The 26063-nt window shown below is 32.5% G+C and overlaps 1 protein-coding gene across 2 annotated transcripts; it reads left to right on the forward strand.

Annotated features, from left to right (window-relative positions):
* Positions 1–642: 642 nt before the first annotated feature.
* LOC148627821 (serine/threonine-protein kinase PAK 1-like) lies at positions 643–17141 on the forward strand. 2 transcript variants are annotated; one of them, XM_088579670.1, is made up of 8 exons: positions 643–777; positions 1059–1183; positions 8587–8780; positions 10648–10888; positions 11394–11565; positions 12586–12649; positions 13629–14111; positions 14278–17141. In XM_088579670.1, the coding sequence occupies exons 3-8, from the start codon at positions 8599–8601 to the stop codon at positions 14594–14596; spliced, it is 1461 nt and encodes a 486-aa protein (XP_088435796.1). In that variant the 5' UTR covers positions 643–777; positions 1059–1183; positions 8587–8598; the 3' UTR covers positions 14597–17141. The 2 variants fall into 2 exon arrangements, with proteins under 2 accessions (XP_088435796.1, XP_088435804.1); XM_088579678.1 differs by having other exon boundaries at positions 719–797.
* The last annotated feature ends 8922 nt before the right edge of the window (positions 17142–26063 follow it).

Raw genomic sequence — 26063 nt, forward strand, 5'->3', positions numbered from 1 at the left:
GTAATGACTGAAAAACTCGAAGCAACAAAACGAAGTATGCACATACTTAACTTAGTTAAAATTTCGCAGGCAGTTATAATCTATGATTTGATAAACGGTCATTACGAAGTCAAAATTTGCTACTTTTTTGCAAATCAAATTCATTTTTTTTTCTATTTTGCATGTATTACATAACTTGCGGCGGAAATTTGATTATCTCGATTACGTATACTCTATAATGCCTAATTTACATCCCGGACTTCCAACGGTTTCCCTGTTACATTACTATATTCTATATATATATTTAAACTTCAAGCTAAACTCACTACCCATACTTAGTACAGTTTAATATTCTAAAAAGAATACCAGAGACCTATAATTTAATTGCAGGTTTTTATTGGGGAATCAGAGGGGTTTCCATAAACAGTACGACACAGTCTATAGCGTTTAAAAAGCAGGCATTGTTTGTTACATATGTCAAGGAACTGAGTTATATGATACCCGCATCCGTTTTACCTAGGATTTAAACAATTCTTTAAAACGCCCAAAGTCCGATGAAACGGAAAAAAATCAAGATGTTTTGAAATTTTCTTTATTTTTTTTTGTAATCTGTCGAACAAGATAATATTTATAATGTTGTTTCTTTTTTCTTTTTTTTTTTTTGCATTTTAAACAATTAACATATTTTACCGTCAGTAAAAAAAGTCCGCGAAAATTGTTGCCTCCCCTAAATCGAGATCGAGACTGTTTCCGGAAATATAGGAAGTTAATGCAACAGTCTCATCACTCATGAAACAGGTAAATAATGCTCAGTGAAGGTACATAGAACCTTAATATGATCATCAATTTCTTTCTTTATCTCATTTTGTACTATTTTAGTGATATAAACACCATATGTCGTCGCGATGTGGCTTCAAGAACTTAAATATGTAGTTTCCGTTTTAACTTTTCATGACAAGTTGGTGCAGTAATCCATCACTTTTTGACAGTTTAACGACACCTTAAAGCCACACGTGTAATTTAGTCAATTACAGTAATCATATGTCCAGTTATGTAATGACATAACACTACTATTACAGGTCAGTAATGAGACAAACGAGGGCTGAAATGTACATGGTTTAGAACAAGGAAGTTGAAAGTGACATTCCAGAAAGCATTATACCAAAAGGGGAAATAGTCTTTTTTCTGGAAATATCATTATAAGGTGAGATTATTCAATATGTTTTAAAGAAAACTAATGATTATTTTGGTATCTTAGTGGAGAATTTCACATGTTAGTTGTGAGCATTTCTTACAATGTACTGTACCACTAACATTAATTTGCCTACAGCCATTGTCATGTGGACAGCTTATAATCTCTTGTTAGTTAGCAGTATTTATAAACTGATGTCATGATGCATAACAGACTTGTTTAAAAATACATGAAAGTGCATTCACTAACTTTCAATGCAAGTTTTTTTTTAGTTTTTGGACATTCATAGACATAGGGAGTAGTAAGCAGTTCTCCCTTTCTGTTTGCCTGCATTAAATTGGACCAGGCTCATTAAGCTAGTGGAATTTGGTTTACATGTACATGTACTTTAACAGAAAAATCATTAAATCTTGTGGCTAATGAAAGTGCAGAAAAGTGGTACCAAGCCACCAACTGCCAGCAGACCATAGAATTAAACAAGTCATATATCATAGGCCCATTCATTTAACCCGGAGAAACACTTGATATCCTATGTAAATACAAGTTATAGCTGCATAGACTTGCTTTTTGTTAACAAGTAATTTAGAATATTTAATGATTTCTGATTGGGGGATATACAAATGAACATATATACATATACATGAACATGTGTATCTTCATTTAAGTCCATGTACAATGATCATTTAAGATCTTGTTACATGTAATGATGTAGGCTAGAAACCACTAATTCCACTTCCCATAGGCTTCTATGCTAATTTCACAATATTCAATGGCTTCTCTGGACTTTACCTTAACTTTAACCTGCAGAGGACTATATATCAGCATGATTCTACATATGTCAGCTCACAATCCTCAGAATGGCATGTGGGGTTAGTAGACTTGCAGTGCAGTACTGGTCACTGGAAGTGAAGGGTCTATAAATAGCATGGGAAATCCCAGTGTTTTCTCAAGATAGGGGTATATATAGAAATCATTATGGAGATTAGGCTTCACATCACAAGAAGCAAAATGCACCTACAAATTGTACAGAAATGTTTTTCCTTTCAGAAACTGTTTAATTTTTTTAAATAAGATGAGAACTTTTTTCACAGCTCTATGAGGAACAGGGGTAATTTCTGCGTAGGACTATTTTTGCGTACGTTCCAAATGCTCATTGGTTGAATTGGTGGTCTGTAACCTAAAGAGTCACTTTTTGTCTTAGAAAAAATAAATAACTACACAGGTATCTTCCTACACACATACTGAATGCATTTGCAAAGTTTCAGTGAAATGTGACGAGCACTTTTTTAAATATTTGATTTTTAAATATAGGGTAACCAAGTTGCGCGAGCAAAAAAGTGACAATATTCTACCATACTTAAATGCATTAAATATTTGCAAAGCACTTTTTCTGACTTTTCAAATAAGAAAAATCAATCACAACTTGTTTTTTAACAATATTAATAAAGAGATAGTTTTAAAAGTAATCATTTTCTGAAAAATTGGTCTATTTTTAAAAATTTATTTCTGACATGCCTCCCCCTTTTTCTTGATCACATGTCAAAAATCCTAAATCTTTGAATTTTCACAAAAGGTGATACCTTTGGCTTTAAATTTGTAAATACAGTGTTTTCACATTAAAACATGACCAGTAAAGGGCACCAAAGGAAAAAAAAGTACTCAATAATGGATTTTCCATGTTGCCATAGTGGAATGCTTATATGGCCTGAACCGCAGTAATGAAAGTGAGTTTTTCCTCATTTCTAACCTAATTTTTGCTCAAATCTACACAAAACTTGATTTCAAGTGCTGATTACCACCATATTTAGGTAAATATAGCCCTCAAAGTTTAATATTTGATATTTTTACTAAATTTTCTACACTTTTTACAAGATAGGACATAAAAATCAGCCAAAAAGACCAATTTTCCATAATTTGGACCTATAACTTAAAAAAATGCATACTTTGAAGGATTTTTGTAGTGTATTCCTCTCATGGCAAAGTTTACAAGATCTTCAAGTAGCTTAAAGCTATTTCAAGAAACTTTTCATTTTGGAATGGCTTCAGCTTAAGGATAGAAACCACTAATTCCACTTCCCATAGGCTTCTATGCTAATTTCACAATATTCAATGGCTTCTCTGGACTTTACCTTAACTTTAACCTGCAGAGGACTATATATCAGCATGATTCTACATATGTCAGCTCACAATCCTCAGAATGGCATGTGGGGTTAGCAGACTTGCAGTGCAGTACTGGTCACCGGAAGTGAAGGGTCTACAAATAGCATGGGAAATCCCAGTGTTTTCACAAGATAGGGGTATATATAGAAATCATTATGGAGATTAGGCTTCACATCACAAGAAGCAAAATGCACCTACAAATTGTACAGAAATGTTTTTCCTTTCAGAAACTGTTTAATTTTTTTAAATAAGATGAGAACATTTTTCACAGCACTATGAGGAACAGGGGTAATTTCTGCGTAGGACTATTTTTGCGTACGTTCCAAATGCTCATTGGTTGAATTGGTGGTCTGTAAGCTGTTTGGAGACCTCCCTCTTGGTCTTTCAACCTTTTCCAATTCCGAGTTCTCAGAATGCAGGAACATGTAATTTTGCATCATATGCTTTATAGCTGCTTTTTATTTGTAATTATTCTTTAAGGCGAAGAAGTAGGAGCATTAAAGGGTATTTCCAGCCTTAAATTTGAAAATTGTCCAGACATTTTAAAAATAGCATCATCAATGTTCCAGCCCTGAAAAGGGTACAAGAAAAGGTACATGTTGAAATTACAAAATAGGGCACAAGCTACATTTTTTTTGTACTTGAGAATAACAGGGAGAAGTTACTTCTCTTTCAGAGACACTAGGGAGAAGTGGGGAGTGATCATGAGAAGTGAACGTAGGGCATTTGTACATTGATTTTCTTTTATTGAGATTAACTGTTACTTTTTCTTTATGCAACATATGTAAGTAACTAAATATTTTGGACAAAATGAAATCAGCTTGCAGACTGAATGATTGACTGTATTATACATTCATGAATTTGAATTTATAATCTATACCTCTACCCCTAAACCAAATTTATTACAGCAAAATTAATATATGATTGAGTAAAGCAAATCTTCATGTAATGGATTGTTCTGTTGATTTTGTCTTTTTTAGCAGCACTGGAATAAAACATTTCAGGCAGTGACATTCTGTTGGAATTTTTATTTTGTTGTTTTTTTATCCTGGTCCCTCTTAATCCATAATGATTTCTTATTAAAAAAAATTCAGTTTCTTGATAAAAGTTGATCAAGAGTATCAATAATCATGTTCAACATTTATTACTGACAAAAAGAGACTGAAACTTTATTGACTCATATTCAGGGGAATGAGGGGATGCTCTGGCTTCCAAAATCTGTCGCCCGTAGTATCGTCAGCTGCCATTTTTTATTATTGTTGTGGTCAGTATGAAGCTTACGAAATATCCCCTTGAAATTTAGAATTTACTGTTCAGTTATTGAACAAGGAGATCAAAAGAAATGCTTTGGGTTTTCTACCGAATTATCAATTGAGATAAATTTAATAGAAGTCTTAAGAAATCACACAACAAAATTGCGTGTTCCATAACGAAAAATGATCAGTAAAACATGAATTATCATAGGCTGGAGTGAAGAATGTTCAATCCTTCTCCTGTCTTAACCGTTTGAAACAAAAAACTGAAGGAAATACATGTACTTGTTTGTAACCAAATATTCGATAAATTTCCAAGATTTTTACAATTTATTTTCTCATATTGGTGCCTTTTTTGTTTGGAAGAGAGATAACTCAGTCAAAATATATGATGTATTTATCAACTGCCCAATCAATAGAATTATTCAAAATGGATACAATTTTCAAACTGTTGTTTATTGTTTGAAACTTGTATTTGACCATTTATTTCATCCCTACAAAAAATTTAAGTATTTTTTTTAGTATTGCTCAATATGAAATCTAGTCTTCTAAGTACTTGATGTTACAACTCCAAATCCAATTCACTGGAATTGTAGTGACTGATTATTTTTAATTCTGGTATTTTTTATGGTATTGTTTGTCTTTGATATGTTAAAACCTAACTTTCAGTAAATGTAAGCGTTCTTTAACAGAATATCTCATTTTGTCTACATGTATATGGTATATAGAGAACTGGATGTATATTGAGTAAATTGTATGGTGTTTGTTGTTTCAGTTCATTTTTGACCTTACATTGAAGGGGGTGTTTAAGGCCTCATATTTTACATAAATCATGTTAAACCCACCACAGACAAATGCATGTCCACAGTCAGAAGATGTTGGTCATTGAAGTATTTTTGTGTCTTTATTACACTTTTTCATTTTTTTTAATTGTTTTGTTACTGTGGATTTTATTACTTTTGTTGTCAGAGCCTTTCAAAGATTACTTACAGGTGTGTTTATACATGTACTTATTGATGATCTTTTGGTGACCTCTGAAAGTATTTATAATTATGTATTAGAGTTATAAGCTAATGCATTTGTTGCATTTTACATGTACATGTACCATATCCGTCCTTTTTTCTTTTCATTATTTACACATTAGTAAAGGAATAGGTTATCCAAGATAGAATTCTTCTTTCTCTTACTTTAAAAAAAAATTGTCAACTTCTCTTTCTGATACAGCTTTAAATAACATTTGTCAATCATCTGTTTTTCTTAATGTTCAAGGTGAATAGATAGATCACAATATGCATGTACATTCTATTGTTTACAAAGAGGGAAATTAGAAAATGGTGGATCATTATGAAAAGTCAAAATAAACAATTCAATTTTCCTAAAGATTGCATGTAGACTTTACAAAAGGGCTGGACGTTGTGAAAAGAGCACAGAACGTCACTAGAAAACAGTGGATGACCCTCTCTGAGAAAACTAGCTGGAACACTGATAAAACTGAAGAAAATATATATACAAATGTACATGCATAATGAAATGTTTCAAACATTAGCAGGTCACTATGTTAAATGTTATTGAGAACAAAAATTCAGTTTTTTACTAATTGCTGATGCATATCTTATCTATCAATTATTTTATCTCTGTATAAGGTTTGTCATCCTTGAATGTAGTGTTCATATTTTCCTGTAAAACTGTCCCACAGAATATTTTACATGTATAAATGATATTATTTCTATGTACATTTTTTGATGCTACGTTAGATACATGCATGTACAAGAACTTGTAGTTTTTTAAATTGTTTACTGGAATGCCTCGGGTATATGAGAGTGGTTATTACTCATAGAAACTCTTTCATTCATGTTTTATTATTGAAAATTGTTCACTGATTAAAACCATTTACTATTCTAATTATTGGGCAATAGCTACATGAATGTTCAGAAAGTAATATACTAGTGTATTAATGTCTTGTCAAATATTGTACAGTATATTCAGTGTTTCAAAGCTGTGATTGCTATTCCCCAAAATTCTAATGTGCTGCTTTGGCTAACTCAATCTTAAATCGAGTACCAACTTCCGTATGTTTTTAATGTTTACTTTCCCTTTTTAACAATGACAACATATTTTCAACTCTCCCTATGACCAAATTCAATGAAACATTAAAGTTAAGTTTGTTTTTGGTGACATGGTTATTTTTTTGTGCAACTGCCTTGGTGGTCTCAGGGTAGAGTATTCATCTCTAGTGGGAAGGTCTTGGGTTCAATTCCCAGCCCTGTAACACCAAAGTAGTCACTGCTTTTGCGCCAAGCACACAGACAGTATTTAATGGGATCAATTGATGACTGGATGGCTCGCAGTCAGAATAATGTGTCTGAGTAGGGTGGCATACCTACCTGCGGGCTGTTGCATCAGTGAGCAAGCACAATAAAGAACTGGCTCTGTGTGTCAGTCTAGTTCAAAGCAGAGTCTGTTTGATTGGTCAATCATTTTTATCCTGAAATGCATGAACTGTCTTTCATAGGACATTAAACCATAATCCATCTATATATTTCAGCACACACTTAGTAGGGAAGTTCTCGTTTATTGGTCATAATTTTTTTTTTTTTGGTCTGATACATGTACAAACATATGTATATGGTAACTCAGTGTTCTTAAGTTCTTTTCCTCAAGATTACAGCACATTGAATAAAGTTCATTTTGACCCAAATTAAATAACCATATAATTGAATCTATATTTTAACTTGGAAATTTTTATTTCTTCAAAGTGCAGATCTGTTACCGCACAAGGAGAAGGTAAAACTCATTTGCTGTTTTTGAGCTAGGAAGTTTTTATTTTGGAGCATTTTTGTACATTGTTGTTAATGATGTGCATATTATGAACACTTGACCTTTGTAATTTGTTAGTGTCACTGTGATTTTAGCATATACATGTATGCAGAGTATATAGTTTATCCAAACAACTACTACAGTATAAGAGGAAGGAAGCTTATTTAATATGTACAACTATTAAGATGTGCTTGTCAGGATTTTCATATTTATATTGACTAACTTAATTGTTGATGTTAATTTTACAGAGTTATGCAAATTATAACATGTAGTAACACTAATACTATTACATGGTACTCTTTCTAATAATGTCCACAAATTCATTGATCTGTTGATAAATGGAAGTTTGATGAACCTGAAAAATTGATACCCATAAAGAAAAGAAACTTAACACTATATTTTCATGTCCATCTTTAAACATGTTAATAAATCTAAACACTTGACTGTGTACATGTATTTCTGCATGGAAGAAAGCTCTTTTTTGTTTCATAGTTATGGAACTTTGTACAGTGAGATACATGTAGGAGGGCAATAATTGGACTGGACTTAGTATATTGAGAAGAGGGGCAAGTATGGGACTTGGTACAGTGAAAAAGGGGGCTAGTATAGGATTTTGTACAGTAAAAAGTGGGCAAGGGATAGCATGTTCTTTACTTCAGCATGGGTTTTTTATTTTATTATACCCCCCCCCACTTTCGAAGTAGCGGGTAAATAGTGATAGGGGTGTCTTTCCTTCTGTTACACGGGAGGGACCTATCCCTTTTACGTTACTCCTCCTGTACCAATGACTGGAATTGCATGAAACTTTCACAGAATCTTTATTACATATTCCCTTCAAGCACCTCCTGTGTTAGATTTTGATCCAAATCAATGTGGGGGATCCACATAGTGAAAAATGGACTTTGTGAATATAGGGACATAGGGGACCTATTACTTATCTGTTAATCCATGAATGAAACTTTCACAGATTCTATATAACATCTTCCCATTGTGTACTATTGTGTTTTATTTTAGGTATGATCCAAATCAAAATGGAAGTTAAAAGGTGCATAATATCAAATGTGGGATTTGGGGTTTCAATTTAGTGAGCATTGCTCAGTTTTTCTAGTTTAAACTTAGACACTTAATACACTTGTACACTTGATTAAAGTATTTTATACCTGATGCATTGTTTGTTTTTAACAGGTAGCTATTTAAATGTTGTCAAAAATGCCATTTGGAAAGAAGAAGCAAGGGTCAAACTCTGATGACAGGCCGATGAATATATCAGGACCTACAGAAGTCAAGCACAATGTTCATGTGGGCTTTGATAAAGTCTCTGGTGATTTTGTTGGACTACCTCCAGCTTGGAACTCTCTGTTGCAACAGTCCAACATTTCGTAAGCGTTATTATTTTTTTGTGAAATTGATGATAATTGTTGGACAAAAGACATGTTTCAGCTGTATGAATTTTATACGCCGTCTAAGACGGAAGTATTATGGTATACCATTGTCAGTCGTCAACACTTTGGACAATAACTCAAAAACACTTTCACCAACTTTTATGGAACTTTGTTGAATTGTACATATCTATCGACGTAAGCTCCCTTTCGATTTTTATAAATTTCAGATCTATCGTTTCCATGTTATAAATTTTTATACTTAATACTTAAAGGGAAAGACCACCTTTGAATTAAGTTATGCTCTTACAATAAATCATCCCCATATAAAAAAAAATAAATAAACTTTAATGCAAAATGCACTTTTGCAAAATGCACAAGGTTATGCAAAATTCGAAATCTTTGAAATATATGTGGATAGCCATCTTGCAGAACTGTTTAATCTGAAGGAAGATCATAAGCAGACTTTATTGATTTTTACTAATAGCTTCCGATTAGATCGTGACGTCGCTAAGTCGGTTTGGTACTGCTACAAGTACTGCACACTGACATATAATTGTGTAAACAAAGAATATGCTGTAAATATTTCTACGATCCTGTTTTTCTTATCACTAAAATATACTGTCTTGTCAAACTTATGACTACAAATATGATGAAATAGATATATTCAAAAAGTTTTTTTTTTTTTGTTTTTTTTTTTTTTTATGACTGGCAATACAAACACTCATCGGATTTTCCTCAGACATACTAGCTTTCTAGCTGCAAATTGTGCAGTTCATCAGTGTTGTCTGAAATTTGCTTACACGTTTTGTCTCAATCTTTTCTTCTGCATATTTTGGGTTGAAATTATAGGGGAAAAGTCCCAAATTTGCGCTTATTTCGGACTTCTTAGTCAATTACCTATCTACTTTCATTTTACAAACGGACTTCCTGAAGTAACAGCTCAAACGATCATGGTTGCGCCCACAAGTGCAGGAAATTCAAATTCCCTTATTATAAATAGCGATTGATTAGTTAAGAAGAGGAAATTGACTTTCTTAAATTTAATTTTCATGAACATTTAACAGACTATTTTAGATATTTATGACTTGCACAATAACATGGTCTTCTCCTTTTAAAAAAGGGGGATTTTCAAGATTTCGGATAATAACTCCAAATCACTTTCACCTACTTTTATGAAACTCTGGTGAATTGTCTGTATCAATTGACATAAGCTCCCTTTGGATTTTTATTAATTTCAGATTTATTGTTTCTGTGTTATGAATTTTTATACTTAAAAATGGGGGATTTTTAAGTTTTCGAATAATAGCTCAAAACCACTTTCACTAACTTTTATGAAACTTTGGTTAATTGTTCATATCTTTTGAAGTAAGCTCCCCTCTGATTTGTATAAATGTCAAAGTTATGAAGTTTTACTCTTTAAAAAAAAGCAGAAACAGCCAAGGAAATTTAATCCTTGCAAAATTGTTGAAAACAGACTATTTGTTATGATAGTGCCAAATTTTTTGTGCATTTATATTAGATTTTTTTAGTGGGTGGGGGAAGGGTATTTGACAGGGCTCATAGTATTTCTAGTTGATCATATAACTTCATTAAAAGTATAAGGACAAGTTACAAGGGCAACAGGCGTATTATGCACTTAAAGTGCAGCTCTTTATTTTAATGTCCTGTCGTAACTGTTATAATGTTTTTGTTTTTTTTTTTAACCTGAGTTAATTTAACATCTGTTTTAACCAAATTTATTCTACAGTCTAAAGGGGTTGGGTTTAGATACATAATGTACATTGTAGATTTAACTGAAGCTACAGAGTTAGTTAATAAGAGAAAAATGGCAGAAGCTATATTTCTTTTGTCTGTATTTTTTCAGTAAAGAGGAGCAAAAGAAAAACCCAGAAGCTGTTATTAAGTCCATCAAGTTTTTAAAGAAGTCATTCAAGCAGAAAAGTTCACATGAGCAAAAGTATTTGAAAGTTGCCACTACTATTGAAGAAGACGCCACTGATGATGAACTGAGTGATGAAGACAAAAGATCATCATCACCACCCCCAAAACCACATACTGATAAAACAGATGATGTGTTTGCAGGACCAAAAACTGATCAGAAAAAGGTAAGCTACTGTTCTTATACAAAAATTTTAGAATTGATTTTAAATAGTATTTTAATACAAATCTAAAATTTACTTGTTTCCTCCAGTAATTGTATCAGTCATTTTTAAGTGTACTTTTTTTATGAAAAGCACTTATAATTAAGTTACAATGTAATTGCATATATTTACATGACATTTTCCTACAACATTGAGATGGCCCTCCTTAATTCTGATGCAAAAAATGTAATTTACCTATATACCTCCATTGACATACCCTTAAAGGGAAACATTTCCAAAATCATTCTTTTTAAATGTAGTTTCTATGTATTGAAAGCTTTTTTAAACATAATGATATGACATTGTCTCATTTTATTTTGATCCTTGCATACTTCTTGATAATTCAAGACATCATATAATCCATCTGTATTGTAAGATTTTCCCTATTGATTGGTATGTAAACAACTTCTTGTCAATTGCCCCTTTTAAAGATAATCATTTTATCACATTGAACTCAATATGCTTCTAGAATGACAACCAGTCTGACGAGCTTGATTCTAGAACAAATAATATAACAGATGGTGTTGCTAAGGTAAACATTAACAACCAGACACAAGAAGACGGAGAAGAACCAGTGTTGCAGAGACGTCCAAAATCACAGAAAAAGAATTTGTCTGATGATGAAATACATGCAGGCTTACGTAGGTGTATTACCATAAATGCAATGAGTACATTCAGGAAATAAGCTTTCAATTTCTGGTCTAAAAGTTTTAAGTTGCAAACTGATTTTTTATTGAGATTGTGGCTTTTTTTCTGCAAGAAGATAAGGTGTAACAAAATTTTATGAAACATTGACTGCCACAAAGCTTACTTCCTATGACATTGAAATTTATGATTTTGGCTATTTGTAATATATTGAAGGTTAATGTATAAAAAATTACTTCATTGTCATAAAGATTCTCAAAGACTTATTGGAGAGATTTTCAACATTAGAACTTAAAAGTTTTTTTTTCATTATCAGCAGCAGATCTATGATATTTTTATGTTTCTTGTAATACACATGTAGTAGCATTGGTTTATGATAGTTTATTTTAGTATCGAACGGAACTATATGTGAAAATTTAATATTTTGATGTAAAAAGTGTTTCTTATGCATCAGGGATGTACAACATTTAAGGAGGTAGACCTAGGCTAAGGGACAAAACTCTTACAAATCATTGGAATGTCTGTATTCAGCATTTTATATCGATCTTATGTAAGCATCAAAGTAACTTGGACCGATTTCATTCTGTTTCATATGAAAATTGGATAGGCTTTGGTGAAATTGAATATGATACAATATATCAATGATTTCGAGTTACATTGTATATCCCTTACCCTAGGTCTACCTCCTAAAACGATAGTGGCAGCACAATTGAAAAATCTACATACAATAATCTGAAGTGTCATAATCTTTGATAAACTAAGCACCACTTGTGTACAAAGTAATGTAATTATCAGAAATTTCTAGATGCATGTTTTGACACTAAATGTATTTCAAGTTAAGTAATTTTTATTACCAATTGTGGGTCCACAGGGGGACTAATTACAAGGTTGTTTTTAATATGTAATAATCTGGTACACTTAAATGTATCTGAGATACTGCTTTAAAAATGCCTAATGCTGCATGTGAAAGTCTTTTTGTCATATTTGAAAAAAAAAAAAAATTTTAACATTTTCAGAGAGATTAGCTTCTCCGGGAGATGCTTCTTCTAAGTATGAAGTTCAAAAGAAACTTGGCTCGGGGTAAGTGGTTACCCATTTATTGTAAAACCTATAAAGTCGTATAAAACAGTTAAAAAAAGAAACACTTATTTAAAGATTCCTTACTATTCTGCATTGACCTGATGGGCTGTGGTCTGGCATGGTCTGTCATGTGTCTGATGGGTTATGGCTTGTTATATGTCTGATCAGCAATGTCCTGTCACATGTCAACCATAGTTTGTCTCTTGTTTGATAAGCTATGGTTTATCACATGTCTGATGGGTCATGGTTTGTTACATGTCTGATCAGTCATGGTCTGGAGGTTGTCTGATTGGGCATGGTCTGTCACAAGTCTGATCAGTCATGGTCTGTCACATGTCTGATTGGTTATGGCTTGTTGCATTTCTGATTAGCCATGGTCTGTCACTTGTCTGTTTTGGCGTAGTCTGTCAAAAGTCTGATCAGGCATAGTATGTCACATGTCTAATGAGCTATGGTTTGTCATGTGTCTGATCGGCCATGGTCTGTCAAATGTCAAATGGCCTTGGTTGGTCACTTGCCTGAACAGGCATGGTCTGTCAATTGTCTGATCAGCCATGGTGTGTCACATGTCATGATTGGCCATGGTCTCTCACATGTCTGATTGGGCATGGTCAGTCCTTTATGATTGGCCAGAATCTGTAACATGTTTACTCAGCCATGGTCTGTCACAGATCTTTGGACAGTATAGGAAGGTGTATAGAATCAACAAGGTGACTTATAAATTTGAATAAACTTACTATATTGAAATTAAATAGAACCAGGTACAATGAGGTCTACTTGGCCCTTTTTTCACAAAAATATTAATATTAAATTCAAAATATGAACATTTCTAATTTTCAGTCATACAGGGGACCAAATATCGGCTTTATTGTATGTAATCCTTTTAAGTTTGCCCAGTTTTTAAATAATCTTTAGTTGTTGCCATGCATTGTAAATGTAGACTGTCATGATATGTTGAAGAATGTTTATTTCATTCCAGTGCTTCAGGAAATGTATGTATGGCAAAACCAGTGGGGGCTGATGCAGTAGTTGCTATCAAAATGATGGACTTAACAAATCAGCCCAAAAAAGAACTATTAATTACAGAAATCGAAGTAATGAAAGATTACAAACATCCAAACATTGTCAATTTCTTAGACTGTTATTATCTGTCACAAAAGCAGGAATTGTGGGTAGTCATGGAATATCTTGATGGTGGTGCCCTCACAGATGTTGTTACTGAAACAATAATGAATGAGGGACAGATTGCTGCAGTATCTAGAGAATGTTTGCAAGCATTAGATTATCTACATGAGAAACACTGCATACACAGGGATATTAAGAGTGATAATGTATTGCTTGGTATGAATGGGACAGTTAAATTGACTGATTTTGGATTTTGTGCTCAGTTGAGTGGAGATAGTGCTAAAAGACAGACAATGGTAGGAACTCCATATTGGATGGCCCCTGAAGTTGTATCTAGGTTTGTATAATAAACAGTGCATTGAAAATAAAACAAATATTAAGTAAAGTATTAGAATGTATTGTTATGTATGTTGACTTAGTTAAGTACTTGATAAAATAAATCATATATACTCATTGACCTGCAAGCTAGGTAGCACTTTTGATTTTAATATGGTCTATTGTAGAAAGCACTATGGAAAGAAAGTTGATATTTGGAGCATGGGTATTATGATAATTGAAATGTTAGAAGGAGAACCACCATATCTCAATGAAACCCCACTTAAAGCCATCTACCGTATCGCTACAAAGGGCAAACCTGATATAAAGAATGTGGAAAAACTTTCTCCAGAACTTAGAGACTTTTTAGACCGGTGCCTTGAGGTCGACGTTGATAAGCGAGCAGACACAACAGAACTACTCAGCCATCGATTTTTAACAAAAGCAAGACCACTGACAACCTTGCGTCCTTTGATTGTCGCTGCTAAACAGGCAACAGGACACTAGTGCTAACTATTTATTAGCAGGAGATATAATATAACTTACCTGTTGTACATTTAACTCTTATTAAAATGCTAATGTATTGTTATGTTTGAATCACTGAATAATCATTTAAAATTCACAGTATTAAAGCTAAATTGGTATTGAAGATTTGAACTGAAAATTTTATGATTTATTTCATTTTTATATATCAGTGTTTCTTATTTACAATTATTCCCTCCCTTTGCTCATATTTTTTTTCCACAATTGTCAAACATTTCTGTGATTTTTGAGTGAAGGTGTAAATATTCTTTCAGAAAAACTTGACATAGAAATAAAATGGTCCATTGACAGACATGTATTTTCTGTTTTAAAACAGAATTTGCTTTTTCATCAGGAATTTGTCATTGATTTTACAGTGTTTTTACACTTCAGATTGCAGATTTCTGTTTTTTATAAGCTGATTCAAATCATGTCTGCATTAAAAACAAATGTGATTAATTAGTGACTTTTGTAAAATTTGTGTACACTAAATGTTCTTAACTGTTGGATGAGTGTAATTTTAATGCTTGTTCATATATTAAGCTGCTTTGCTTTTTTGTGTCAGAAGTCAAAGACTTTATTTGTGTCTGAGGATTTGTTATGTTATTCAAAGATAAATTTATCATGGAAGGATAACTCTGTCTGAAATTAACAGTCATGAGAAGTCTGCTGTTGTTTGTGTTTTGCTAAAAACTAGTGGAATTAGTGTATTTTGAAACTATTATTTGTTATGATTTTGAATAGTTTAATGAGTAATCATATTGTTAAAATCTTTTGTGACAATTTTTTTTTATGTTATTAAAAGTTTTCCTCCTTTTTTGAAGGCAAGGATATATTTAAAAACATTTCTCTGATGAGAATTTCAGGGCAAGTTGCTGGTAATTTTTTACATCTTGTTTATCTAACTGGTGGTTGAAGGATCAGTATGTGTAGTACTTAGACTATAAATTATATCTCAGTTTGACCTTAAGTCAAGTGTACTAACAGATGTCTGTTTTAACATGTTGAATGTCTATTCTATTTGAGAAATAGGAACCTTGATTAAATATTGAGATTGGAGCAACCGGCTTCCTGAGAGATCGGATTGTTATATATGTTGAAACTGTAAAGGATCTAAAATTTTTAGTAAAGGGTTTATATACTGCTGTTACCTTGATTTCAAAAAATTCATACTTAAGTACAAGTTCTTGTAAGATTCTGGCAAAATGTGAAAACCTGAAAAACCACTGTTCTGACCAAAAAACATCACTCAAAGAAAGTCATCTCCATTTGGAACAACCAATACTATGTATCTGCATTGCTGAAAAGGACTTGGTAATATTTCATAAGGATGTTGAAAATTTAGGTTTTTTGACAGAATTATTTGCCACTGAAATGTTTTCCAATGAAATCAGAACTCATTTTAAGAAAATGATGATGAAAATAAGATTTTAATTACTTTATTTTTATGTTACAAATAGTAAAATTCCACTGTCAAAGTGGTGGGTTTTACCCACGGCATGATTATTACAGGGACATTTAAAGATCTTTTAAGCTATTAACTAGGAACATATTTTTCTTCGTTAAAATCCCACCCTGGTTTAGGCCAGTAGATAGGACATTTGATAGACTTATAATTGTATACCATGATCTGTCTGTCACATGCTCAATAACTTTAAAATACTTTGGGAAAAAAGGGTTGGAATATCATGAGCTTTAGTGCTGCTCTTTCAGTAGAATCACAGTTATCCTTTGTAGGTCAGTTAGTGTTAGAGACTTTGTTTTGTTGAAATGAAAATTGAGTCCTTTCGTCTGCAGGACCTTGTGAATTATTTGTTATAATGGGTAATTAGAAAATCATTCTAAGCAGTTACATATTTTCTTTATCTCTTTGTTAGAATTAAAATTTACTAGAAGTAAGTCATTTCGTATTTCTTCAGTTTTTTAGGTAGCAGTTCAATTTTATATCTAAAGAATGTGAAACAATTGTATGAGCATTGCTGTATTCTCAAAGTGTTAAATAGTAAAGCAACATTTGTTTATCCTATGGTGTTAGTCCTTTTGAAAATTTTCATTTAAATTTTTCATCTAAAAATTTATTCTGAAAAGATGCTTGTTGAATTTGTCAATTTGATAAGATTGAATCTTGCCAGGGAACTGTCCCTGAGTACTGAGTAATTTCATTATATACTATACTATACTTCAACATTTTCATGTATTTTCAGGCCATTCCAATAATTTTGTTTGATGCTGAAATCATTTTCCAAAACATTGAAAGTTTGACGTTTTTCTTTTGTTTTTAAGTTAACATAATGAATGCATATGAGGGGCCAAACCAAGTTATTTTTTGCTATGAAGACACTTTTTTGCTGATAATATTAATTTTGAATGTCTATTTTACACCTTTTTGTTATGCATTTATTAAGGATGATAAGTGCAGGACACTGTAGCAGTTTGTTTCTGACAGTTAATGTTGGTATCAATTGAAATACATTTTGTAAATATGTATTTTAATAACAATTTTATAAATAAAGCAATACATTCCTTATAATTGATTCTCTTGTCTATTTTTCTGATGCAGTTGGTATAGTTTTTTTACCCTTTGACCTTAAAGACGCTCTTCAATGGAAACACAAGTCACCAGATCGCAATTCTGTTTCCCCGAGTGGCCAAATACTGATAACGTAGTTGCGTTTGAAAAAAATGTATCGAAAATTAAAATTGCTTGCCATGTGTTATTTCCTGAAATGTAGAAAATTATATGTAAAAAGAACAAATTTTACTGGGTCGACTATCTTTATTTTTACAGATAGTACTTCTTGTTAGTAGAACCTATTATTTATTGCTATGAAAGTCTGAAAGAAAGCAATTTGTACCAGTTATTAAAATGAGTTTGCTCAACAGTAGGTCACATGTGTTTGTTCCATATATTGGTATAACAAGATGGTATTAGTCTATATTCATTTGTTTTTTTTTTTTTGCAATAGATTGTTATTATTGATTAAAGGATATGTAAGGTTCTTTTAACTGGTAAAAATTTTGTTGGCCTTACATTTCTTGTGGCATCTGGAGACAGAGTAACTGATATGTTAGAGATTGCCCTATTTGAAAATACAAATTATGGCAAATTTGGGCTAACAGTTATTGCTCTATAATTTTTTCAGTCTCAGGATCAAGTCATATTAAATAGCTTCATTCATACTACATGTAATAATGTAGGAACGTACAAGGTACACCCAGGGATGTGTTTGGCCCCTTCGTAGTCAGAATTTTTAGACATGATAACAAAATGATACCAATATGCCTATTTGTTGCTTAAAGGGATGAGAAGAAACATTACCATACAAGGTTTTTTTTTCTTTTTTTTAATAGATCTTATCCAGCAATGACAGCTGAAAAGAACTTCATTTCTGGATTTTGCAAAATTAACTTAGCCTGAAAAAATATTAAACAGTCAATCTATAATTATATGATATGGAACTGGCTTTTTTCTTCGTATGACAAGCAAGTTAAGGTTTGCTTGGACTCGGAACATCAACTTTCACTAACATTCTCCCGTAAATGTATCTCACCCTTTGACCTTATTTCCTTGGTTTGGCAGTCTTTTATAAGAATTGTGTTTGTATATATATATGCTTCAGTCTGTCCGTCTTTCCGAAAATTTCTCCTGTATTACTCTCAGGATTCTCATAAACTGTATAAAGTTGAAGATAACTAAATGTAAATATGCATATTGCCACGAGTTCCGTTTTCGTTTGTTTGTTTGTTTGTTTGTTGGGGTTTAACGTCCGAGCAGCAATATTTCTGCTATATTCAGACGAGTTCCGTTTTCGATGAGTTTGTTCAACTTGCTGTTTGTCACATGGTTGTCCACAACTACAATACTCTTTGCATTCTCATGAAACTTTATTCAAGAGAGATTATTCTTTCACCGTATACACACTCTAATATCTCTTGATTTGGCAAATGCCAGATATCGCGCAAGTGAGTCGTTATTTTTCGTGATCCCTAGATTTTCGTTACACGTTCCATAGCGAATTTTAGGTCGATGATTGAAGTTTACTACTACAGCATAAGAGGTTGGAATCCCGTTCCTCCATGGCACAAAGTCAGAAAATATTTTGCCAGACCACCTCTATATCATTGCTGTGGTAGTTTTAGTTGTAATAAACGCTTAAAATATGCCGGTTTTGCAGTCACCTGATATCATCTCGAGATATTAGATTATTAAAATTGCGAGTTTTGTATGTATGTAATGAATGAAGGAAACTTCTCTACTGCCGGTGTTGTACAACTTGGCATCAGTGACCATCATTTATTCGTAAAAAAAAAACTGAAATGCAGCCCTATAATAAAAGTAACTTAAGAATCCATAAAAGTCAAAGTGCTGAGACACTGAGTCAAGGAAGACCTCAAAGTAATCAAAAATATTCATGTAACCAAATCGTAAGCAAAATAAACCAATCAAAACTTAGTCTTTTAAAGAATAACCATTTTTGTTAACGCAGTGTATATTTATACAATCCGTTTATCAATATATATTTTTGAATCTTCTTTTGTATTATTGCTTTTGGTATTCTTGGCTGTACATGTACGTTGATGTCCTCATATTTCCTAATACTTAAATCAGTATTTCTTACAAAATATGAATTCCACTGAGAATCACTGACTATCAATATTCGATGAATTTTCAATGTAAGAATGACCCACACCTTGAAATTTCGGTTTGGAGATGCATGAAGTAGAAATGAATCCTGCAGACTGGAGGAAGTTGAACAAAGGCCCAATCTCAAGAGAGAAATGAGCAAACTTTTCTTTGCTTGTGCGCACTTTGAATTTTTTTGTCATCAATGAAAACTAAAATTTGCCCTTGTCATTATTGTCTAGATTAGGCTATGGTATGTACAATAAATGATTACCTCTCTCTAGGAATTTTTCAGTCCAAACAAGGATAAAAAATTGTTGTAAACATTACTATGCAGTTTAAAAATCATTAAACTAAAAACAACTTTGTAGCTCATAGATTTGAGCAATTTAAGATTCCAATTAAATTGGAAAGTCAATGGTATGTGGTGAATACAGGGAATACGATGTTTTAATCACATATGCACTTTGAGAATAAATCCATTTTTTTTTCTCTCCAAAACAAAAAAGGTTACTAGTGAACCCATACCCCATGAGTACCACTTTTTATGATGAATCACTATTTGGTGATTGTTTTATACCTGTCTGCCTTCAATAATGTATGTGCATTTCTTTTACTTTTTTCTGCATGATTGTTTCACAAATATGTATAAAATTACATTTCAAGTAACTCTTATGTCTTGCAAATATACAAGTGCTAATATTTTTATAGTTTTTTATTTAGAGATGTTGACATATACATTTACAGCTGCTTCATGCTACACATACATGTACCAGCACTTGAGAATCATGAACTTTGTTTCATGCTTAAATAGTATCCCAACAGGTCTGTTTTACTTTTGCTTTCTTCTCACTTCATCAAGTGAAACTTCTAAGTGATAACCACTGAAAAGAAATCAAGGGAAAAAATCATAACAGTGGCTGATATGTGCAAAATGTTACAATGTAAATTCATGAAAATATACATGTATTTTAACCATATGATATGGAGAAACCTCCTATTGTTGGGAAATATTGTTACATGTATATATAATGTCCTGCAAATCAGGCAAAAATAAAGGTTGGGTGGTTATAAAAGTACCAGGTTTTTACTGGTTTTTAAACCACCTGGTCATTATTCCCACAGTGATCAATACTGGTCCATTGAAAATTTGCAAACAATATTTCTGTCATTATTCATAGTTTTTGTCCTACATTAAAAAAAGCTAATATAGTATATATCAACTATACTTCAGTGTTCTTAGGTTTTATTATTTTAATATAAAATAAAATAATTCAAATTTATCTAAAATAACATAACAAACTTTACAAAAATGTACAGTGTATTTCATGAGTACATCTTTGTTTTAATAATTATTAATAACAGGTAACATACATGTAAGTAATAGTAGAACAGGTTACTTTTCACCTGTCATTGTTAAAACAACATCCCCTCATAACCAGATAGATCATAAAAAGTGGTTTGAAGTGAAGTTTAAAAGTAAATTCATTTACAGACAAAAACCTAAATACATAAAATGGAAAGCTTGCTTAGGATATTGCTTTAGGGCTTCTTCCATGTATGATTTTAGCTACCTGCTGATTTATAATGATGTTTGGACCCCCATTTCAAAATCTCTGGGCCAATCCCTGAATGTTGATTTATCTATGAGCAATTAATATCACATTACAAAGTAGAAAACAAATTAGATACATGTATTACTATATTACAAATATCATAATTTAATGTATAAAATCTTTAATTAATACTGTGTTGCATATGCCAGTAACCATAGTTAAAGTACATGCACGCGTATTTTTGTAGTTTTCAGTGTACATTTCCTGTTCAAAGACATACAAATGTAAACTGCAAATTTTGCTAAGAAATATGACTACACTGTTCTACACTAGCAATAAAAACAGTATACCTATCACCAGTTTTGAAAATTTTAAATAACTGTGTACATACAAAGTATATGAATAAATAATGTATATCTTCAACACTTACCTAGTACATTGTACATGTAAGAATGTCCATGAAATCGGCTCTTAGAAAAGGTCTACTTTTGGTAGCCTTGATACCCATCACATTTTCAATGCACTTTCATGACCACAGAATTTCTAACAAAACTGTGTCTTTCTTGTGTCATGAAAATCGTGTTTCTCACTTTATGATCTGCATTCTAAATAAATGTATCTGGTATATCTTGACTATGTACTAAAAAAGAACCATATTGATAATCAGTTATGACTTACATGGGTATAATACACATGTACATTGTTTTACTATTTCTTTGAATTCCATACTGAATAGTACATGCCAAAATCTTTATCACATGCAGTATCAAAAGGAGACTCCTATATCAACTCAGGGGCCACTGGCCCCCGGGGTGATATAGGTCGAGGGTTGATTCTGCATATCAAACAGCTTTTTGCATGTCATGTTCATTCTTTCTTATATTTTATCTATATAAAATGTACTTCAATTGTGTTCTGTGCAAGGTGTGATATATGATATACAATATATGTCTAGGGGTGTGATATAGGGTTTGCCATATAGGTCTATGGGTGTGATATACAGTATGCGATATAGGTCTATGGGTGTGATATACAGTATGTGATATAGGTCTATGGGTGTGATATAGGGTTTGCCATATAGGTCTATGGGTGTGATATACAGTATGTGATATAGGTCCATGGATATGATATACAGTATGTGATATCGGTCTAGGCGTGTGATATACAGTATGTGATATAGGTCCATGGATATGATATACAGTATGTGATATAGGTCTATGGGTGTGATATAGGGTTTGCCATATAGGTCTATGGGTGTGACATACAGTATGCGATATAGGTCTATGGGTGTGATATACAGTATGTGATATAGGTCTATGGGTGTGATATACAGTGCGATATAGGTCTATGGGTGTGATATACAGTATGTGATATAGGTCCATGGATATGATATACGGTATGTGATATCGGTCTATGGGTGTGATATACAGTATGTGATATAGGTCCATGGATATGATATACAGTATGTGATATAGGTCTATGGGTGTGATATAGGGTTTGCCATATAGGTCTATGGGTGTGATATACAGTATGCGATATAGGTCTATGGGTGTGATATACAGTATGTGATATAGGTCTATGGGTGTGATATACAGTGCGATATAGGTCTATGGGTGTGATATACAGTATGTGATATAGGTCCATGGATATGATATAAAGTATGTGATATCGGTCTAGGCGTGTGATATAAGGTTTGCAATATATGTCTGTGGGTGTGATATATTATATGTTAATATGTAATTTCATATTGGCCCTGTTATAGGTTTGAGGTCTGTCATATTGGTCAAGGCTATGCCTCGAGATCAATACGGCTGTCGAGGCCAATATGATTGACCTAAACCTGTAACAGGGCCAATATGAAATTACATATTTATTGACAGTTTTAATAACCAACTCAACTAGATGATTCGTAGAACAGTTGTTTTCATGTGTTATCAAGAACATGTAGGTTTATTTGCATTTGTAAGTCTTAAATATCATTTTTGTATAAAATGGAAGATTTTTTTTGTGCTTCTGCAGCTTTTAGTCCTGGTGATCAAAATGAAATCCAATTCTAATTCAAAATGGTGGTGTCAAACGACCGGGAGTTATGATGCCGTATTGGTCCAGGTTTCATCCATATTGGCCCCATATAGATTCCCGGTTTGAATTCATATCAATTGGCCAGTTTTTGACATATTTTAACGTATTTTGGGTAGTTGGTTAATAAAGGGCACTCGAAATTGGTTCAGGGGTATGATATAGGGTAGGTCTGTGGGTGTGATTTAGAGAATGCGATATAGGTCAGATACAGTATGCGATATCGGTCTAGGCGTGTGATATAAGGTATGCAATATGTGTCTGTGGGTGTGATATATAGGGTACTTGAAATGGGTTTATGGGTTTGATATACGGTATGCGATATCGGTCCAGGGGTGTGCAATATAAGTCTCGAGGTGTAATATACAGAAGGCAATAAAGGTCTAGGGTGTGATATAGAATGCAATATAGGTCAAGGGGTGTGATATAGAATGCAATAAAGGTCTAGGGGTGTGATATACAGTATGAGATATGTCTAGGAGTGTGATATACGGTATGTGATACAGATCTAGGGGTGTGATATAGGGTATGTGATATCTCTAAGGCCGTGATAATAGGGTATGCGATAAAGTTCTATGGTCGGTGTGGAAGTTTGGATTTTTGGAATATGTACAAGTGTATGTATAATGTCATGGCTCATGTGTCCACTGGCGTCCCAAGGACATAACTTTATTTCACTGGATACCCCTCCTTTTTGATAGTTCAAGATTACCTACTGAATGTGATGAATATGCCACATAACATCCTTACCGTTGAAACAGAGGCATTGTTTATGTCTCTGCTTTGAAATCATAATAATTTAACAATTCTGTTTATTTTCTATTTTAAATACTTCTTTGTTTGCTACATGTATGTACATGTATTTACCATTTTATATTATTTATGTACATGTACATGTAGTAATCAACATATATTTACACAGTGCTTGCATTTTGTGTACAGACGTTAAATTCCTGGGATCAAATTAATCACACATGAAATTTTCCAGTAAAAAGGATGGGTGCCAACCCCATGCACCCTCCCCTGGATCCGCCACTGTAATCTATACTTACTACACAAATAGGTTACATTGCAGCTCCGAAAATCCGTCACCAGAAGCTCCTGACATCTTCATTAAAAGGGTCAGATCGAGAGCAATGAAATTGCAAATCTCGATTGAGCTTTCCTCCCTGCGAATATTCGGGTCAATATGACAAAATAGTCCAGCTCTCTGCGTCAAAATTTAAATATTTAATATCATATAATCATTAATCATCTTGCAGTTCTACACATATTAAATAGCCTTAATGTCGTCACACGCCCATGTCGTACGACAAGTAAACATCACATATTTGAGATGGACTATGATCGGTGGCGGAGCGATATCGTAATGCAAACTTTGCAAGGAGAATAATCCGCGGAGTGTTATTTTGGTAGTTATTTGTTGAAATGTCTATCCAGGTTATGTAATTTGGTTGCCGGCGATCTGTAAGTCAAGTTCAGTCTATAAATAGACTTCCCTGACAAAAACTAAAAATGATGTCAATCAGATGTGGTCAACATTTAAAGACACATTTACAGTTATAATTGATAAACATTTACCATATAAAGAGAGAAGGATTAATGTCAACTCAAAGAACTGGATAAATGATGACATTCTATGCATCAACGAGACTACTTACATGCCAAAGCATTGAAATCAAACGCTGATGTTGATTGGACATTATATAAGGTAGAAAGTAACATTGTATCCAAAGTCATGGATGCAAAAAGGACATTTGTGGATAAAGTTATTGAACAATCATTATTGAAACCAAGAGATATGTGGAATCTTTTCAAATAATAAATAACATCCAAATCTGTTTGTTTTCTTACTTTTGAGTAAATGGTAAAATAATTTCACAAAATGATGAAATTGCAAATGCTTTTAATGAGTTCTTTTGTAACATCGCTCGTAATTTTGAGAAAAACTTCTCTGCATGATGTAAAGCAACTCATGGAACCAAATTTATGTGTTATTTCAAATATGCCTGAAACTTTTCTGAAAAAATAAACATAATATGTCTAGAGCAAAAGCAGCTGATTTAGACAATATTTCTATCAAATTGACATATGATGTTATTGCTATGTTATTGTTAATATTTTGACTCATATTTTGATTTTTACAATAAAACGTTGTATTGTTGAAAAGGACTGGAAGGTAGCAAGGGTAACCATTGTTTTTAAATCCGGAAATGAACACATTATATATAACTTCAGATCAGGTCTCGGTATTACCTATTACATTGTATTCGTAAAATAATAGAAAGATATGTATTCAATACTTTTTATGAATATTTATCAACTTAAGAATTAATTACAACTTGTCAGTCTGGTTTCAGACCGAAGCACTCATGTAAAACTGTTTTCATCATTTAATTGATCGTTGTCATAAAAACATAGAAGGGAAGTTAACAATTGTTTTATTTATAGACCTGAGTAAAGCGTTTGATACGGTTAATCATATTGTATTGTTGCATCAACTAAAAAATTTTCGCGTTGGTGAAATAGTTTGAAATGGTTTAATTAATATTTGTCCAACATAGAGCAATGTGTTGGTGGCATTGTTTTATCAGAGCCAAGAAGTATTACTATAGGCGTTCCTTAAAGTATCTATACTTGGACACTTGTTTTTTTTATATTATTTATCAATGACTAATATCCAGTTTATGCTGATGATCCATCACAAGATGCTGATAAATGTCTAAATGTTATTGAGAGAAATTTAAAAAAAGATATTGTAAACTCTTATTCAACGGATGAAGTGTAGCAAACTTACAAGAGGAGACTTGGTGCATGCTTATTGGTATTAAGCAGAAGCTATTTAAATGTAGAAAAATATGTATTAACATAGATGATATGGTATTAAAAACTTGAAAATTCTAAGCTTCTATGTTTTAATTTTGGTTATACTTCATCTTGGTCTAACCGTATTGATATTTTAACTAATAAAATTTTAAAGAAAATTGGTGTGTTGAAGCGTCTTAGAAGTTTTATGTCTACTGAAGCTCTTCTTAAAGTATACAACTCTATTATTTTCCCACATTTTATTTATTTTTGTACTGTATGGTCCAATTTTAAAAGTTAAAAAAAATGTAAATAAATTATTTGAATAACCAAAAAAAAAAGGCTGCACGTATCATTTTAAATGTGCATAATGTTATGACACCATCAC

This window comes from Perna viridis, chromosome 1 (assembly GCF_037379345.1).
Source record: "Perna viridis isolate PV_CMFRI_1.1 ecotype Kerala chromosome 1, ASM3737934v1, whole genome shotgun sequence".
Taxonomy (NCBI): domain Eukaryota; kingdom Metazoa; phylum Mollusca; class Bivalvia; order Mytilida; family Mytilidae; genus Perna; species Perna viridis.

Excerpts from the sequence above, each read along its gene's own strand:
- LOC148627821 (XM_088579670.1), top strand. The coding sequence starts at position 8,599 with ATGTTGTCAAAAATGCCATTTGGAAAGAAGAAGCAAGGGTCAAACTCT. Across the intron at positions 11,566-12,585 it reads TGAAATACATGCAGGCTTAC|AGAGATTAGCTTCTCCGGGA; the intron begins GTAGGTGTATTA and ends TAACATTTTCAG. Across the intron at positions 12,650-13,628 it reads CAAAAGAAACTTGGCTCGGG|TGCTTCAGGAAATGTATGTA; the intron begins GTAAGTGGTTAC and ends ATTTCATTCCAG.